This window comes from Microtus pennsylvanicus, chromosome 19 (assembly GCF_037038515.1).
Source record: "Microtus pennsylvanicus isolate mMicPen1 chromosome 19, mMicPen1.hap1, whole genome shotgun sequence".
NCBI classification, from domain to species: Eukaryota; Metazoa; Chordata; class Mammalia; order Rodentia; family Cricetidae; genus Microtus; species Microtus pennsylvanicus.
Window position 1 is genome coordinate 31,486,464 of NC_134597.1, and position 18,908 is coordinate 31,505,371.

The 18,908-nt window shown below is 49.0% G+C and overlaps 2 protein-coding genes across 2 annotated transcripts in view; both read right to left on the bottom strand.

The window, feature by feature from the left end:
• Svopl (SVOP like) overlaps nt 1-12,404 on the bottom strand; it is a 59,585-nt gene extending 47,181 nt beyond the window's left edge. The window contains exons 1-4 of the mRNA XM_075953970.1: nt 12,140-12,404; nt 8,218-8,331; nt 7,695-7,786; nt 3,047-3,145 (exon numbers count right to left, since the gene is read on the bottom strand). Coding sequence (XP_075810085.1) covers nt 3,047-3,145; nt 7,695-7,786; nt 8,218-8,299 — 273 coding nt within the window. The 5' untranslated portion in view covers nt 8,300-8,331; nt 12,140-12,404. The remainder of the gene's footprint in view (nt 1-3,046; nt 3,146-7,694; nt 7,787-8,217; nt 8,332-12,139) is intronic.
• Nucleotides 12,405-13,814: 1,410 nt separating this feature from the next.
• The window catches only part of Atp6v0a4 (ATPase H+ transporting V0 subunit a4), a 42,526-nt gene continuing 37,432 nt past the window's right edge, over nt 13,815-18,908 (bottom strand). Inside the window, exons 16-20 of the mRNA XM_075953611.1 lie at nt 18,387-18,488; nt 17,234-17,335; nt 16,359-16,476; nt 15,406-15,577; nt 13,815-14,362 (exon numbers count right to left, since the gene is read on the bottom strand). Coding sequence (XP_075809726.1) covers nt 14,269-14,362; nt 15,406-15,577; nt 16,359-16,476; nt 17,234-17,335; nt 18,387-18,488 — 588 coding nt within the window. The 3' untranslated portion in view covers nt 13,815-14,268. The remainder of the gene's footprint in view (nt 14,363-15,405; nt 15,578-16,358; nt 16,477-17,233; nt 17,336-18,386; nt 18,489-18,908) is intronic.

Sequence of the window (18,908 nt, forward strand, 5' to 3'; positions counted from 1 at the left end):
CATAGCTGGCTCATATAATAGTCTGGTTTTAGTTTTTTAGTTTGTTTTTTCAAAAGAAGCTTCCATACCGATTCCCATAGTGACTACATCAGTATCAACGGTGGTGAATAAGGGCTTCCCTTTGCCCGCATCCTTGCCAACATTTGTTGTCATTTGTCTTCCTGCTGAAGGCCGCTGTGACTGGGGTAAGATGCAATCTTCTCTGAGAGCTAAGGATGATGACTGCTTGCAGTGTTTATTGCTGTCTGTGTCTCCTTTTGAGAGCTGTCTGTCCAGTGCAGTAGACCACTTACTGAATGGGAGATTTGGGATCTCGCGTGGAATTTGTTTTTCAGTTCTCCGCATGTTTGTGGACACTGGCCTCCTGTCTGAGCAGGCAGAGGTTTTCTCCCTTTCTGGAGGCTGCCCCTCCGCTCTGCTGGCTGCTTTCTTTGCTATACAGAAGCTTTTTAATTTCGCATCATCCCACTTGTCAACTGGGCAATATCCTGTGTTATTGGAGTCTTTCCGAGAGTCCTTTCCTATTTCTATGTCTTGGAGTATTCTTCCTGTTTCCTTCAAGCAATTTCAGTGTTTCAGGTTTTAGATGAAGGTCTTTGATCCATTTTTAATTGATTTTTGTGCAAAGTGAGACTGTAGTTCTAATTTCATCCTTTGTGTGTCTACGCAGGTTCCCCAGCACCATCTGCAGAAAGGCTGTATGCTTTCCACTGGGTGTTTCTGACACCCTTCTCAAAAGTTGTGTGCCCAGTGCTGTGTGGGTTTGCGTCCCCTGCTGTGCACCCTTGCTCTGCACATCAGTTTTGTGCCAACACCACGCTGTGTTTGTCATCATGGCTCTGTAATGTAATTTGAAGTCAAGTATTATATCTGTATTGATCTTTCTGCTTAGAGTTGCTTTGACCACGAATCTTTGGTGTCCACACATTAATTTTAATTGTTTTTTTCTAGTTCTTCATAGAGTACCATAGGAATTTTGATGGGGACTGCAATGAATCTATAGACTGTCTTCACCAGTACAGCCATTTCCATGACATTAATTCTATCAACCCATGAGCATGGAGTCTTCCCATTTTCTGGCATATTTTTTAATTTTAAAATTTAAGTGTCTTAGTTTTCATCCCATAGATCCTCGAGGTACAAAAGCCATGACTTTTGCCCTGGGCTCTCTGCTTTCTGGGACAGAAACCTTGGCTCAAGCAAAGCTTTGTTAACCCGGAAGCCTGCATTTCTGCAGCCCCTTGGGGAAGTGCACAGCAACAGAACACTGACCTCACCCCTGCCCTGCACTCTTCCCTCTCCCCTTCCCTCCCTGAGGAGTTCTGTTCTTAATTTTTTTGTTTGTTTTTTTGAGACAGGATTTCTCTGTAGGCTTTGGAGCCTGTTCTGGAACTAGCTCTTGTAGACCAGGTTGGCCTCGAACTCACAGAGATCCACCTGCCTCTGCCTCCAAAGTGCTGGGATTAAAGACGTGCACCACCACTGCCCGGCTCTGCTCCCTTCTTTAATATGAAACACGGTTCAGTCTAGAACAATGGCACACATCTGTAACCCCGGCACTCAGGAAGCTGAACTGGGGTGGGCGTGCAAACGAAAGATGGATGGCAGCCTGAGCTGTGTGGTGAGATCCTGTCTCAAAAAGCAAAAGACAACTTTCTGGTTTACACACTGCACACACTCCTGTCTTCTCAGAAAAGGGCAGATGTGGAACTGTGACTGGAGACAAATCTGGGCTCCACGCCTTCCATCCTCCAAGACACAGAAAGAAGCAGGATTCAAACTTACTACACATTAAGAGAATACAGGGCAGTTCTGAGGGAGAGGGCAAAATGCAGAGAAGGCTGTGAGCAGAAAGGCAGCCATCTGTCCTACCATCCCTCCAAACAAGGGTGGCTCCTCTGTCCTTGCGAGCTTGGAAGGACTTAAGCCAGGGAAGGGGAAGAATCAAACTTGTCGAATTTTCCATGACTGCTACAGGTCACCACCACCTTCCTGCCTCCCAAAAAGTCCTCTCACTCTGGCCACATCTGGATGCCTTTCTGTTACAAGTTGTCTCCGTTAACACCAGTGTTAATGACAGGTAAGTCAACCCTTTCCCATTACCCTGTGCTCTGGACCTCTGAGGCTGATGCTATCTCCTTAGTAATTCCTGAGCACACAGCCTCACCTCCAGGCACTGCCATTCCCCATCAGACACCGTATCCCTGGAACCTGGCCCTTCAGCCATATTTCCTCAGAGTTCTTGGACACCCAATCACGGCCCTCTTTAAAGCCCTGCAGTGGCTGCTCACATCCACAGCATGTTCCCCACGATTTTAATATGTCTTCTTCACATCTTGGTCAACCATAGAAAGCTTACTTTAACATCCACTTCATAAGAAACATATTGACAGGCCGGGCGGTGGTGGTGCAACGCCTTTAATCCCAGCACTCGGGAGGCAGAGGCAGGCGGATCTCTGTGAGTTCGAGACCAGCCTGGTCTACAAGAGCTAGTTCCAGGACAGGAACCAAAAGCTATGAAGAAACCCTGTCTTGAAAAAAGAAGAAAGAAAGAAAAAAGAAAAAAACATATTGACTATGAAGCCATGCATTCTTTACCTAAGGTTGCCTTTTGTGGCAGGGAATGGGACTCTGAAAACTGTGACACATACTGAGTCCAAAGCTTTTTCAGGGAGGACGTATTGTTTTGGCGGATGTTGAGGGCTAGTGAAGATCAGCTAGAGAGGTGGGCTGGGGCTGGCAGTGCATGGAGGTGAGACTGCTCTAGAATTAGGGGAGGTAACATGGGCTAGGGATGCTTGGCTACTCAAGGTTATTCACCAGAGGAAGAGAGAGAGAGAGAGAGAGAGAGAGAGAGAGAGAGAGAGAGAGAGAGAAAGAAAGACGCTGAGCGCTAACCACTATGGGGTCTGGAAACCCATGAGCTTGGAGGCCAGCACTCCTCATTTTGGGTGGGGCCAGGGTTGGCGCTCGGCTCTCCGAGTACTGGAAGGGAAGCCAGACCTTCAAGTTGTTCATTCCCACAGCACAGGCAGCAGGTACTCACCGTGGTGACAAGTGCCACCTGCCAGTTCTCCAGCTGCCATTCACAGCGGATAACAGGAGACACAACCGCTATTAACATGATCTCCATGGCTTCCACCACCTTAAAGACAAAGCAGGAAACACACTAGCTCATGCCACCGCCACACAGGTCTGTCACCCTCCTAGTCCTGATGGCCTCTTTTCCCTTCCCCTAGATAAATAAACAATTACAGTAGAACCAGGCACAGTAGCATACACCTGTGATCCCACCACTCTGGAGACTGAGGCAGGAGCATGGTGGGTTTGAGGCCAGCACTGACTTCCTATCTAGACCCTGACTGGAGAAACCCCACGCTAAGCAAAGCGGAAAAAGGAAGTAGACACCTGTAGGAGAACCTCAGCTTTCATAGGTGTGATAGCCACAGTCTGTACAACTTGGGAGTGTCCCTAGAGATTCCCTGTGTGTGCTGACCTGCGCATGTGCTCAGTAACACTGTGGGAGGGGCCAGTCACTAGCTAGCGGGAGAGCCTGGCTAGTCATGGTGTGTTATGAGGGTGGTAGGACACACCTTTGCAAGAGATGTTTAGAAACAGCTTCTTACATCAGGAAGCTTGGGTCTCAAGGAGATGGGAAGGTTTCTGAAGTTTGGAAGACAAAGCAACAGGCACAAGCGAGGAGTTCATTTTCAGGGAAGAATGTCCACTCAACAGATGGTGTAGGATATGCTACTGAGGATTTTGAGAGGAGAAGGGTAACTAGTGTTCTAGTTTGCTTTGTGTTGCTGGGATAAACACCAGGACCAGAAGCAACGAGGGGAAGAGCAGGTTTATAGTCCACCATGGAGAGAAAGCAGGACAGGAGCTCCAAGCAGGAACCTGGAGGCAGGGACTGAAGCAGAGGCAGTGGAGGGGAGCTGCTTACCGCCTTGCTTAGCTACCTTTCTAAACAGGTTCACCTGCCCGAGGCTGGAACCAGCTGAGGAGTTCCCACAGCACCGTCAGTTGTAGATTATAATAGGAACCCACCCACCCTTGCATCAATCAGTGATCAAGAAAATGTCCTACGCATGCCCATAGGCCAATCTGATGGGATCGGTTCTTCAGATGAGGTTCCCTCCCGCCAGGCGTGCCTAGGTTTGTGCCAAGTTAGCTGAAACTAACCCGCACAATTAATCTTTGTCCATACCCTACACTCCATTTCAGGGTGGGTTTATCTCCAGGGAAAGGAAGCAGATGCCAGAAATGAATGAGTAGGAGCAGGTGAATTAGATAAAGGGCAACAAAGACAGGACAGCCTGGGACAAGCCGCTCAAGGGAGAGCTGTAGAAAGAGACATATCCACACTGTCTCCTCCCATAGAGTCACCTCTACCTTATTTATTTTTTAGTTGTGTGTGTATGTGTGTGTGTGTGTGTGTGTGTGTGTGTGTGTGTGTGTGTGTGTGTGCCTGAGTGTATGCATGTATTCAGGAGCCATGACAGCCGGAAGTTGGTACTGGATCCCCTGGAACTGGAGCTGTAGATGGTTGTGAGCTGCCATGTCGGTGTTGGGTCTTTTGCCATCCCTCTAGTTCAACCTTATTTTTTTGACAGTCTCTTTCTGAACCTGGGGCTCACTAATTTGGCTTGGCTGGATGGCCAGGAAGCACCAGGGCCCCCCCCCCGCGCATCTCTTCCGCTCCCCACAGCGCTAGCATTGCAGGTACACACACCACCAAAGTCAGCTTTGAACTCTCAACCTCAGGTGATCCTCCTACCTCAGTGTTCTGAGTCACTGGGACTACAGTACCTACCACTGTGTCCAGCCAAATCTGAGGACCTGTACCTGCAGGGCAAGATGAACACAAACAACACAGACACGGACAAAGATATCAGGAGGAGGAAGGAGAACTAAAGGAAGCGAACACATTTGTCTGGAGTTTTGCAGCACACCAAGCCCGTTTGAGCTTTATGCGCTACCATAAACGGTACCATAAACGGTACCATGAACGGTAGTTCATGAACGGGGCACGATTGAAACACACAAAAACTCACAGACAAAGACACGGGTCATCCTTGAAACAGCAATGCCCCCTTTATTGTGTACCAGAGTAGCTTATATAGAGATCCTTAACGATAGCCAAATCCACCGGAAACCACTTTCCTGCCATCAGGACCTCCTCAGGGTCTTGTGCTCAGGGCAGCTGCAGGCTGTCTCAGAGCAGAGGAAAACAAGTTGTTTACCAGAAATTCAGGATCTGGGGGTTTACTGCTCCCAACATCTCACCCCTTTTTTTCTTTCTTTTCCTCGACAATCTTTTGGGGAATTTGGATGTAGTCAATCTGTCTGGCTGCTTCCTGCTGAGCGGGGGTGCTGCATTCTTGGGGGTATTCCTTTTAATCTGACTGTCTCCTTTAAACTTATCTTTTCCTTCATCTCTGAGGCTATACTCTGTCATTTTTTCATTCTTTTTGTACTGTTTTTACTCTTTTATGTACTCCTTTTACTCTTTTTCTTTTGGAGGCTTTCAATTCACCCTCCTGCCTCCTATTTTTTGGAGGGCATCCCTCAGAGTGTCTCTGGGGATGAAAATGCACCTATGCAGGAGCAGTGGTCCCCAGGCTGTGGTTTGTCTTCTCTAGAGGATTGCAGCTGTCCTCAGAGTGGGCTGTTTTAGCGCAGGACTGAGGCAGCAGGGCTCTCTCAGAAAGATGTTTGCTTTGCTAAACTCCTCCTTCTTAGTGATACGGAACAGAGGGGCGATGACCATCAGGGACCAAATGTCTAAAGGGTCCCAAAGGAAATGCACTGCTTAGGAGTAACGCTGTCCCTCTCCAGGAACAGAAGTAGTAAAACCTGCTGTTGGCTCTGAGTGTGGAACTGTGAGAGCGTGAGCCAGAAGAGTCTTCCCTCTGCGTATAAGGAAGGGTTCCGCATTGTGTGGCATGTTACCATGAAAGGTGGGGTGTGATGCTTCTGACATGCCTCTTTCTATCCCACCCTCTCTCCTGAGGGAGCACACAGCTCCAGAAAGATGCTTCTGTGTTGGATGACTTTTGGTCTTGGTTTTATTTGTGTTTTTTAGAGAAAATTTCCCTGTGTAGCCTAGGCTAGCCTCACAGCAATCTCCCTACCTCAGCCTTTTAAGTGTTTTGATGACAGTCATAAGACATAACACCCAGTTTGTCTGTCATTTTTTATTTGTTCTTGAGACTGTCTCAAGTAACTAGATTGGCATTGAATTTGCAATGTAGCTGAGGCTAGCCTTGAACTTCTAATCTTCCTGCTTCTTCCTCTCAAGTGGCATAATTATATCTGAATATTATTTGCTGCTTTTAGTTAGTGAATATTTGGTGGAATTTATTAGAGAATTAATTATTTAGGACTGGAATCACCTAAGACCACCATACCAAGGACAGCATAACAAGATCCCATTTCCCCTAAAAACAACAGATTTTACCTGATTTGATCTTTGTACTGGCATGGGTGGAGAAGTACAGGGGTGGGTAAATGGGGGTGGTGGGAGGAGCAGGGACCTATTCCAGGGCTTTGCTGAGACTTCACACACTAGATATGTCTCTTTCACTGAGACATACCACTAGCCCTTTCTAAAAATTAAAAGAAAAGGGCTGGAGAGATGGCTCAGTGGTTAAGAGCATTGCCTGCTCTTCCAAAGGTCATGAGTTCAATTCCCGGCAACATGGTGGCTCACAACCATCTGCAATGAGTCTGCTGCCCTCTTCTGGTCTGCAGACATACACACAGACAGAATATTGTATACTGTATACATAATAAATAAATAAATATTTTAAAAAAAATTAAAAGAAAAAACAAAAAGTCTAGCCGGGCGGTGGTGGCGCACGCCTTTAATCCCAGCACTCGGGAGGCAGAGGCAGGCGGATCTCTGTGAGTTCGAGGCCACCCAGGTCTACAAGAGCTAGTGCCAGGACAGGCTCCAAAGCTACAGAGAAACCCTGTCTCGAAAAACTAAAAAAAAAAAAAACTAAAAAAAAAAAAACTAATAAAAAAAACTAAAAAAAAAAGTCTAAAATGTGTGTGTATGTGTGTGTGTGTCGTGTGTTTATATATGTGTGTGGTGTGTGTGTAGTGTGTGTGTCCACATGCCCATCTGGGAGGAAGCCATTCTCTCTTCACACCTTTGCATGAGTTCCAGGAACTGACGTCAGATTTCATGTATCCCCAGCTGGCCTCAAACTCAATACACAGCAGATGACCCTGAACTCTTGATCTTCTTACAGCTCCCTGCCAAATGCTGGGATTACAGGTGTAGCCACCATGCCTAGCATACAACAGAAGTTAGGAGAAACACATGCCACTAATAGAAGGGAATTCCTCTTAGGGGATCTAGAATCTTCCTGACAGCAGGCATTCCAGGTGATACCAATGCACACACGCTCAAGGGCCACACACCTACCCCATGTGAAATAACCCCATGGTCCTCTCCCTTCTCCCCAACAACTCAATGTAAACTTTTACGAGGAGTCTGGGATTGCCAGGACAGACACACGCAGACATTGTTCCCAGCCAACCCACGCCAAGGACCGCTGAAATGATTTCCACAGGACTCCCGCTCCCTGGGATGGCCAGTCCGGTGGTGGAGGCCAGCAGGAAGACGGTGTCCAGTAGAGAGGACAGTGTCACAGGTGCCAAGTGTCTCCAAAAGCACTCACCCCAGTGCTGCCCATGATCAGAAAGAGTGCGATGTGAAAGCGTCCAAACCCAATGGTCTCCACGGCATCCTCCACAGTGAACGTCTTTGTCTCTGACAAGGAAGGCAGAATGTAAGGACCCCTTGAGTGGGAATGGAACCCCCAGGACTGTGGCTCACCTTTGGAGGTATGTGCAACACTATTGTTATTACTTATTGGGGTCTTGCGTGGCCTAGACTGACCTCAAGCTCCTACACACAGCAGAGGATGACCTTGAACTCCTGACCCTCCTGCTTCTCCCCCTGCAGCTCCTGACCCTCCTGCTTCTCCCCATCCAGCTCCTGATCCTCCTGCTTCTCCCTCTCCAGTGCTGGGATTACAGACATGCACCTCCACACCCAGTTTATGTGGTATGGGAACCAGGGTAGGATTTCATGCTGGCTAGGCAAGCACGCTGCCGACTGACCTATAACCTTGGCCCCTGCTCATTATTAGAACAATGTCAGCATTAGTCTGAAAGCCAGGCCTTCGGCGGTGGTCTTACCTTTCTGCTGTGGCTCTGGGGTAGCCTGGCTCAGCTTCCGAAGGCTAATGACCGTCACGGGTTCTCTCTGCTTGGTTGCCATCAGGGGTCACTCCAGCTCCCCACACAGCTTCCCTAATGAAGCCAGGGACACATAATGACCATAGAGGGCATATCATGTGGCAAGTCTACTCATGTAAAATTGCCTTGAGCCATCAAAAGTCCTAGGAGGTAAATTGGTAGCTGGCTGTGCACATGGGAGGAGCTTTTTCTATACACACGTTTAAAAAAAAAGCGTCCAGCCGCAGCAGCCATCTTTCAGGAACTCACCAAAGTGGCAAACACCAGAGGGGGGTGGGGTTCTCTAGGCCCTTAGGAAACATGGAGTTTTTCCTTTGGCCACGTGCATGTGAGGGTACAAGAAGGGTGATATTGTAGACACCAAGGGAATGGGCACTGTTCAAAAAGGAATGCCCCATAAATGTGACCATGGCAAAACTGGAAGAGTCTACAGGGTCACCAGCATGCTGTGGGCATCACTGTAAACAAGCGAGTAAGGGCAAGATTCTTGCCACGAGAATTAGTGTGTGGACTGAACACATCAAGTGTCTGAAGAGCAGAGACAGCTTCCTGAGGCGGGGGGAGGAGAACGGCCAGAAGAAAAAGGAAGCCAAAGAGAAGGGCACCTGGGTTCAGCTGAAGCGCCAGCCTGCTCCACCCAGAGAAGCACACTTCGTGAGGACTAACGGGAAGGAGCCTGAGCTGCTGGAGCCCATTCCCTACGAATTCATGGCCTGATGTATAAAAAGAAATAAAAGACCTGGGCTGTAAAGGGTTTTTCTTAAGTTCAAGTGTGGTGTCTTCTCCCTGAAAATGTTGAAGCAGGAAATAAAAAAGAAAAGAAAAAGAAAAGAAAGACAGACAGACAGACTGGTGTGGATACAAGAAGCCTCCTGGGGCTCTCTGACCAGTCAGCCTGGCCTATGAGTTCCAAGCCAGTGAGAAACCCTGCCTCAGGAAAATGTGGACAGCATTTCTGAGGGACCACACCCGAGGTTGACGGCTAGCATACACATACATGTGCACATACATGCATAGACAGATACCCACACACACTCACGAGCACCCACACATGAGCACGCACACACACATGTGCGCACACACACATGAGCACACACGAGCACACATGTGCACACACGAGCACTCACACATGTGCACACACACGAGTACCCACACATGTGCACACACACGCATGAGTACCCACACATGAGCACACACACACGCATGTGCACACACACACGAGCACCCACACATGCACAAACAGTACTATTTTTTCCTGTCATCCGTCTCATCTCAAGCAGACTACTCTTGTGTTTAGATCCCCTTCTATTTATCAGGCTCCTGGCTTGAGGAATTTGTCTTCTTGTGAACCTCCTTTTCCTCAGCACTGAAATGAGGGATATACAGCAATGCACCTAACTCTTAGGCTGGCGTGAGGAGCAAACATGTTAGCTCACAGACAGTGTTTATCCTGCACTTGGCTTGCCCCACCCCTCCGGGAGGAGGCTGAGCACTACTCCTGCTGTGGGTACTGCTCATAAAGGACACGTTTGGTGCCACAAAAAAAAATGATGCATGTCCCAGGCAGTGGGGGTGCACACATTTAATCCCAGCACTCAGGAGGCAGAGGCAGGAGGATCTCTGAGTTCAAAGTCCAAAGCCAGCCTAGTCTACAGAGAGAGCTCCAGGACAACCAGAACTACACAGATAAGGAGGACTACCCTGTCTTGATAAACCAGACAGAAGCAAAGAGTGGGCTGAAATGAAGCTTGAGGACAATTTGTTAGAGTTGAAGGGAAAGGCCAGGGCAGGCAAGCTGTGAATCTCACATCTGCAAGGAGGGAGAGTGGAGAGAACAGGCAGGCAGGGACGATAGCCACTCGGTGGCAGGTAGCAATGTGGTAGGGCAGTGAGCTTTGAAAAGGAACGGGAAGGGCAGGCAAGATGGCTCAGTGGGAAGGAAGGAAGGAAGGAAGGAAGGAAGGAAGGAAGGAAGGAAGGAAAGGAAGAAGGCAGGAAGGAGCAAGCAAGAAAACCCAAAACATCCATTAGAGTTTAAAAACATGCTGAGGCTCTGGCCAGCGCTCCCAGGGATAATTGTGGCTTTCTGAGTCAGGACTTGAAGCAGGTAAACAGACAGCTAAGCCCCATACTGACTCACAGGGACTGCACTAAGGGGTGAATTCCAGGATGAAAAAGTACATTATCTTAAAGCAAACCCAACTTCCCAGGGGTGGTCCCCTTGCCAGGTCACTTGACCTTCCCCACTGGATTAACCTGTAAGGGAGGAGACAAGGGCCCATCTCCACCTGGAGGTGGGTTTCCATGTGTACAACAGCTGACCTCCGCCGCTTCCAGAGCCTGCCATGAGGGCAGTCATTTCTAAGATGACTGTCCTCTTTCCGAACACCGTTGGACTATGTCTTAGCTATTTGGTAAAGGTGTGTTGAAATACACACACACACGCTCACACGTGCATGCACGCACACGCAGGTATGTAGAGGCCAGAGAATTTTGTATGCATTTATGTGCATGTGTGCGGGGTGTGGTGGACAACCTCGGGTGTTCTCCTCAGGCATGTCATCCATCACCCTCGAGACGAGGTCTTTCCTTGGCCTGGAGCTCACAGGTTAGGCTAGACTTGCCAGCCAGTGAGCCCTAGGGCTCCTTCTGTTTCTGCTGCCCCAACACTGGGAATTGTAAGTTTAAGCTACGGCACCTGGCTTTTCACGCATGTGCTGGGGATCTGAACTTGGGTCCTATGCCTCCATGGGCTAGCCCTTTACTGGCAGCCATCTTCCCAGCCCCTAGCTGGGAATTTTTAATGAAGTAGTTGCAATCGATTATAAAATGGACTTCGTAGCACACTAAACACCCTCCCTCCCCCGGCAGCCACCAACTGCTCCTCAGCTAGGTGGGCTCTCAGGAGGGAGAAGAGAAGAGGGCAGGACAGAAGCTAAACCACACCAACTCGGGAAAACAAGGGAAAAACTCAGCACCCCCAGCCATCCCTTCCTCAAACACGGGAGTGAGGACGTGATACACGGCACACCTTCAAGCCACCTGAAAGTTTGTGTGGATGGATACGGAGAGGTTAGGGTTGACTCTGCCACTGAGAGGCCCAGGCGCAGCTCTTGAGTAGTCAGACTTCTAAGGGACAGATGGATACTTCAATTGTATTTTGATGCATGAACTATTTTTTTTAAGCCAGAAATAATTGAGCCCCTGTAGATCTTTTTCACACTGACTTGTATGTGTGATGTGATTTAAAAGGGGGGGGGGCTGGAGAGATGGCTCAGAGGGTAAGAGCACTGGCTGCTCTTCCAGAGGGCCCGAGTTCAATTCCCAGCAACCGCATGGTGGCTCACAACCTCCTTGCCAGCAGTACATTGTATGCTTAATAAATAACTCTTTTAAAAAAAATTGTGTCATTAGTAAGGGGCTGGGAGAGTACTTGAATAAGGACCTCAATTCCAAATTCCTAGAACCCATATAAAAAGCCAGCACGGCTGTGGGCCTCTGTAATCAGCACTGGGGTGGGGGCAGGGGCAGGGGAATCGTTGGGTGTGTTGGCCGTCAGCCTCGCTCCAGGTTCACTGAGAGCCGGTCTCAAGGGAATAGGTAGAGTGAGAACAGGACACTCAGTGTGCTCCTCTGACTTCTGGGAATGCGCACAGGGCACAAAGCTGCGCGCACACATGTCCATACACCACACACACATACATACATACACACGCTAACATTTATCATACATACATGATTTTAAAAAATAATGAAAGCTTCACGCTCCATCTGCCTCCAGCCACCCACAAATAGTTGGTTCCCCTCTCTACTCTGAACAGCGGCAGTGAAAGCAGACACACCTGCTGCCCGAGTTTCTCACCTGTGTATCCCTCGGAAAGTGTCACGACTGTGGGTCCCTGAGCGCTGTCTCACCGCAGCCGGTCTGGCAGCTCTGGAGGCCTCTCTGCCTCTAGACTTACCTACCCTCCTTTCATTTCGGTTCTCCAAACAGAATTCATTAAGGAGCCACCTGGCATTCCAGGTGAGCGACAAGGAGGGCACGCCCCCTTCTAAACAGCCCTCACCTGATCTGTTGTTAAAGCGAAAATAACAGTGTTGTCTGAGACAGAAAGCAGCTGCCAAACCTTGGGGGAAATGTGGGCCTGTGGCTCTCAGGTGGGAGGGGCATTTCTAAAAGAGCTGGGGTGGGCGGTGCCTTGGAGCCATCTATACAGGGTACAGTCTTTAGATAGATGTCCATAGGACACCAGCAAGCTGAGAACCTTAAAACTTCCTGGTGATCGTGATAGCAGGAGAGTATGGGCTTCTCATAGGCACTTATGGTCTCTTCTGTCGGCTGTCGTTGACTGAGCATCCCCTCCATCACCCAGGTCTTAACAATCTCTTTTCTATAGTCCGGAGAGGTGGAGAGCCTCCTACACACTTAGCAGGTGGGAATAACTCCATTTCTGGTTCAGTAATGCAATGTTGACATTCACAGCCAGTATTCAAACACAATAGTCATCCTTTGATCCAACCTTGAGAAGTGACCACTTGAAAAGACAGGCCTCGGCTTGCTGTGCAGGCTGTGACAGACAGGAAAGGACCACGGCCACTTCCTTTTAGGTTTGAGACTTGCTTCTATTGACCCGAGTCAGTCTTGGCATAGGGCAACAAGTGGGGTCTAAAAGATAAGAGTCACAAGCTGGGAAGATGGCAAGTAAATAAACTACTTGCAAAGCAAGCATGAGGACCTGAGTTCAAAACCCCAGGAGCTATGGGAAAGCCAGGCACAGCTGCATGCATCTATAATCCCATTGCTCCAATAGTAAGATGGCAGTCAGAGGCAGGAGCATCCCTGGGAGCTCACTGCCCACCTAGGCTGGTGCACACAATGACAAGGAAAGATGTCCATTGATCTCCATGTGTGCTATGGTATGCATGTGCATGCACTCATACTAATGGGCTCTTTCGGTAGAAAGGACTTAGTCAATCGTGAAGCACACAAAAATAGTGTGATAGAGATGGCATTTCACCTGGACTCAGGCCATTCAGACGAAACAACCCACAGGATGAATCTCCTCAGGCGCTTGGGGGATCTCCAGTCCAGGCAACCTAAGAAATTGGCTTGGGACTCTCAGATCCAAAGGATAAGGAACCCAACCATGAGGCAGTCTCCTTCCCTGTACGCTGGTTCCCAGAACCCGGCCAAGCCTCTGCATCTCCTTCCCCAGTCACTCCAGCCCAGCGTGGTGACGATAAGCAGTGCCCAGGAATGATGTCAGGTTTCATTCGTCAGGACTTAGTGATGCCGAGAGCCAGGCCAGGCCTGGGCCTCCCTCTACACACAGGCATTAGCTGTGCTTCTGGTAGGGGTGCCAATGTTTGAGGAAGTCCCTAAGCTTGTAACGCTAAGCCCCTGACTAGGGGGAAATGCAGAGAAAACACAAACCTGATCCGTCCCGGGAACTAGGTTGTGTAATCCCATCGTCCAGTGTTGGCCTCTAACTGTAGATGCTCTATGGCATGGATTAATTTTGAATAAAGACATTTTAAAGAAACAGTGAACAAAGCAGGTATTTATTTTCATGATTATAATACTTGAAATTCTGCAGGAGATCCAGGTGTGCTGGCTGGTGCCTGTCATCTGAACACTGGGGAAGTGGAGGCAGGGGGAGTCGGAACTCAAAGCCATCCTTGGCTACGCAGCTATTTCCAGGACGGTTAGAGCTAATGAGACCTTGTCTCAAAATAGATACAAAGTAAAACACAAATAAACTAGTACAAGATAGTGGTCTAGTGTCCCCTCCCCCACTTCCCAGTTATTGTAGTATTTGACCATTTGGCTGAACATAAAGTCCCAAATGAAAAAAAGTAGCCCTTGGGTTACGTGGTTAAATCCTGCCAAATCCTCACACAGCTTCTCACTTCACTGTAGCCAACAGGGTTGCTGCGTGGGACGAGAGTAAAGTCCTTCAGCTGGCATCAGCACCAGGGACGCAGAAGAGCCTACTCCTCAGCAGCCCCTTCCAGGACTAGCTTGAAGGAGAAGGGGGAGAACTTGGAGCCAGCGCCCTCATAGAACTTGTTCTGGAACTCCACCCTGTGGTGACAGGAAGGGCGGAAAAAGCAGACTGAGGTGCGGGAGGCTGCGGGGTAGCAGCAAGGCCCAGAACACCATGGGAACCAGGCGACCTTTTAAGCCTCCCTCTTTCCACGCCCCCTCCTCCCACCTCTCTTCCTCAGGCTTCACGGGTCACAGCACACACCTCCCCCACAGCCTCCCTCCATGCTCTCTGTCTGAAAACCACAGTGCACGAGGCGACAGCTCTTCACGAGGTTGCGCGTGCCTTTCCACCCGCATCCTGACTCCCAGCTGTGGGGTCCATACTAGGTACAGACGTCGTTCTGTGACCAGTCGCACCCACGATCATTTCTGTTCTGGGACGTTATGGAGGCGCACACTTCACGCCGTGGAGGGCAATGTTAGCGTGGAGACAGGATGCTCCAGCTTTCTCCGCTCAGTATGGAAACATAAAAGTGTTTCCGAGGGCTGGAGAAATGGCTCAGCCTTTAAGAGCACTGGCTGCTCTTGCAGAGGACCTGGGTTCGATTCACAGCACCCACACGGCAGCTCACAAGTGTGTGCAACTCCAGTCCCGGGAGATTTGATGCCCTCTTCCGGCCTCCACAGGCCCTGCAGACATAGGGTGTACAGACATACATTCAGACAAAAACACTCATACACACAAAATGAAAAAAATCAAAAGCTTCCTAACAGTGGAAGCCCCAGTGTGTCCCGGGCATGTCACAGGTTTGCTGTGGCACCCTCCATTTCCTCTGTAGAGTCCCATGGCTTGTTCTGACGCTGCCACTTCCGCCCTCAACAACCACAACAGCCAAGCAGGCCTATTCGCTTAACATCTGTCACCTGACTGCTTTTGAAGCCCACTGTTGTAACAAGTAAACACAGAGCAAAAGAAAGCCACGTTACAGGGCAACTAGCATATATGCATACGTGTGAACATATGTTACATCACGCACATCACGCAAACAGACGACTACACCGAGGTTCCGAAGATGCAGCTAAGTTGTGGCTCTGAGCAGCCCGTCAGCCCTGCAGGCTGCCCTTCCCCCAGCTCTTACCAGTGCAGCCGGAGGGCATGCAGAAAGGCTGAGAGGCCCTCCATGATCAGGAGGATGGCGACGGTCAGGACTGCGAAGACGGCAAAAATGATGAAGACCCCGATGAGCCCTCCCCAGCCCCGAAGGCGAAGGCCGATGTTCATCACCATGGTCCAGAGCACCTCGGACAGTTCTGGGGGAGCAAGTGGGACATCCTCAGCCACCAGGGGTGCCTGCTCAGTATCCCTCATTTCCATCCCATCACCTCAAACCCAAAAGTCCCTCTGAAGGCCAAGCGGATGCTTGACCAACACAGCTTTGCTCAGTGGCGGCCGACCAACCAGGCCTGCGCACTCTGATCGCCGGGAGCAGCCAGCTAGGGCTATCGGCAGCAAAAGGAGCAACTCCGAACAACACGAGACAGGCACAAAATTGCTGACCCTAAAAGAATGCATGAAGCATGGTTTGTTTGCCTAGGGTCTGAGAGGGGTGACTGGAAACATGAGAGGAGTCCTTAGCCGTGGGATTGGGAATTTCAGAGCGTATTCACTCTCGTGGTCTCGCTCTCGCTCCCTCGCCCTTCTGAGTGTGCGTGCGTGCGTGCGTGCGTGCGTGTGTGTTAGAAAGCGGCCTTCCACTGGAGCCCCACCGCAATGACACTCTTATCTCAAACGTCCAGGCTCCGGAACTATGAGAAAAAAAAATCTGCTTCTGGCTGGAACCACCCCGTCTGGGGCATTTTGTCATGCCAGGCTCAAGTTAAGATTCTGTTCAGGCAATTTCAGAAGTATGGGAAATTATAGTAAGTTGCTTAAGGACCGGACAGACATCCAAGAAAAACATTAAACAGTCGTTATCATACTAGTATTAAGTAACGACTATCAAGCAGTCCTTATTCTTGCTCATGAACAGAGTGAGTCTGTTCTCCGGGTGATGTGATTGGCAGCCCCACCCCTCCCGGCTTGCACACTCACCTGCATGAGCCAAACTGAGGGCCCAGAGACGAAGATACGAGGCTGTGTTGGAGATGCAGCCCAGGCAGTACTCGATGGTATGGATGGCCTGGTGGACAAAGATGTCTCCAAAGTTGAACTGTAACAGAGAATTTTTGGTCTCGTTTCATTAAGGTTTTTTTTTCTCCCTTCTCTCCTCCTTTTACAATGAGGACGTTAATTCCTTTTTTTATTACAGCAATAACTACACATTTATGGGATACAATATATATCAATGCATGTTATGTAACAAATGCTCATCATATCACGGTAATTGCAGGCTTTGAGTGTCTATCTTCCACGTCAGTAACAAACTAGATCATAGGACTGGAGAGTTGGCTTAGCAGTTAAGAGCACTGGCTACTGGCTGTTCTTCCAGAAGTCCTGAGCAGTTCCCAGCACCCACATGGTGGCTCACAAACATCTGTAATGATCTGGTGCCCTCTTCTGGCTTGCCTGTCTACCTGCAGGCAGAATATTGCATACATAATATTAATAAAATCTTTTTTAAAAAAACAAGCTAGGTCGTAGATTATCATCAGTCATAGTTGCCCTGGGGCAGGATAGAAAGGGGAAGTTATGGAAGGGAAAGGGACCCCTCACCCAGGAATCTGACGGCTGAAGGCTCTTGCCAGCAAGCGTTAAGGGTTCTGAGTGCTGGGGTTAAAGGCATGCACCCCCAGCGCCTGTCCTGGGCTTTCTTGAACCTGCTAACTCAGGAGCCACCAGGCTGAGGGCAGCAGACCCTCCAGCTCGTGCCTGAGTTCACACTACACCCCATGACTATCAAGATTATATTCCAGTTCTAGATTTGGTGCAAACTGAAAGTCAGCCTTTGGTGCTCTGGCCTCAGATACCTCCTCCTCGTGGTCACCCTTAGTCCCCGCCGTCTTCTTCTGAGCAGAGGCGCTCGAGTGGCCACCCTCAATGTCATCCTCGTGGATTGTGAAAGACTGCAGCTGTTGACAAGCAAGGAGACGAAGACAGCATTAAAGCATTAGCAAAATAAAGGGCTTCACTCAAGGTTAACTATGTCCTCTCATCAGTCATGTTATAATTGTTTTGGCTTTTTGGTTACGTCATTCTCTTTCTCCAGGCCCCACAGGAATGATAGTTGGGGTTAATCTCTACCTTACACCTTAGAGAAGTAGAGTTTAAAGCCTACAGTCATTTAAAGCATTCACAGTCTCAAAGCAGGCTGCTGTGTCTTCTGCACTAAAAGAAGAAAGCAGGGGCCATCTCAATATAGCTGGACCCCAGTGTTCCCTGGGAGGGCGTAATCTCCCTAAATCCTATTTGCTTAGGTTACAACGCTCCCTGTGTAAATCTGAGGCTTCAAGCAGTTTAGGAAGAAAAAGAAAGAAATCAACTGGAATTGATATTTAATTTAGCAATAGGAGGAAGTTATTCTAAATTAAAACTGGATTTTTGAATGTGCCTACTATGGGAATTTCCTAAGAGAGCCTATAGCAACATTCTAAGGGAGTGAAATTACAGCCTTAGAAAATTCACAAAGAATAACTTGCAATGTTCATTTTAAAACTCAGATTATCTGGGGAGGGAATAATGACGTATGCCTGTAATTCTAGCACTAGGGGTGCAGATGCAAGAGAGGTTGCTTTGAATTAGGCTAGCCTGAGCTACATAATGAATGTCAGACCAGCCAAGGCTATGTAGTGAGATTCTGTCTTTGAAAAACAAAATATAAAGTATAAAATTCTCCCATGTCTAACCAACAAAGCAACCAAGTCTGAATGCTTATAAAGCTTCTAAACCTTCAAGGACAACCTGATAGGATACACACACCCTGAGCGGAGTCTGAGAAAGGGAGGACCCTTGTGCTGGAAGTAAAGGGACTCCTGTGGGACTCCACCGAAGGACACACGCTTGAGGCCAGCCTTGCCCTCCAGGCCTCGCAGGGAAACCCACCACTCTCTCCCCATCCCAGACTTCCGTTTCCAGGAGAGTGTGCTGTAACCCACAGTGGGCTAACTGAAAGGCAGCGCGTACCTGAGATTTCTGGTGTTTGGCTCTGAGGAGAAATGGCTTGATCAGAAGCATCCACGGCACAGAGATCAACGCGATGATGACAAAGAAAGTCTGGACTTCTTGCTGCAAGATCAACAACGACAGCAGTCACGAGGATGGCCAGAAGTACTCTGCCCGTGCATGGTGGGGCTGCACATGCTCGGGGCGAAGGCGGGCGATCTGAAGCAGTCCGATCCTGTCACCCTCACTTCTGCTACATTCCTGGTGTGGACAGACAAACGGCCATCCTGTGGTGCTCTGTGCTCAAGGAAGGATAGAAACCACTTCTTTTCTTCCTTTTTTAAAAAAGATTTATTTATGTATTATATATGCAACATTCTGCATCCATGTATGCCTGCAGAGCAGAAAAGGGCACCAGATCTCACTATAGATGGTTGTGAGCTATCATGTGGTTGCTGGGAATTGAACTCAGGACCTCTGGAAGAACAGTCAGTGCTCTTAACCTCCAAGCCATCTCTCCAGCCGGAGAAACCATTTCTGTGT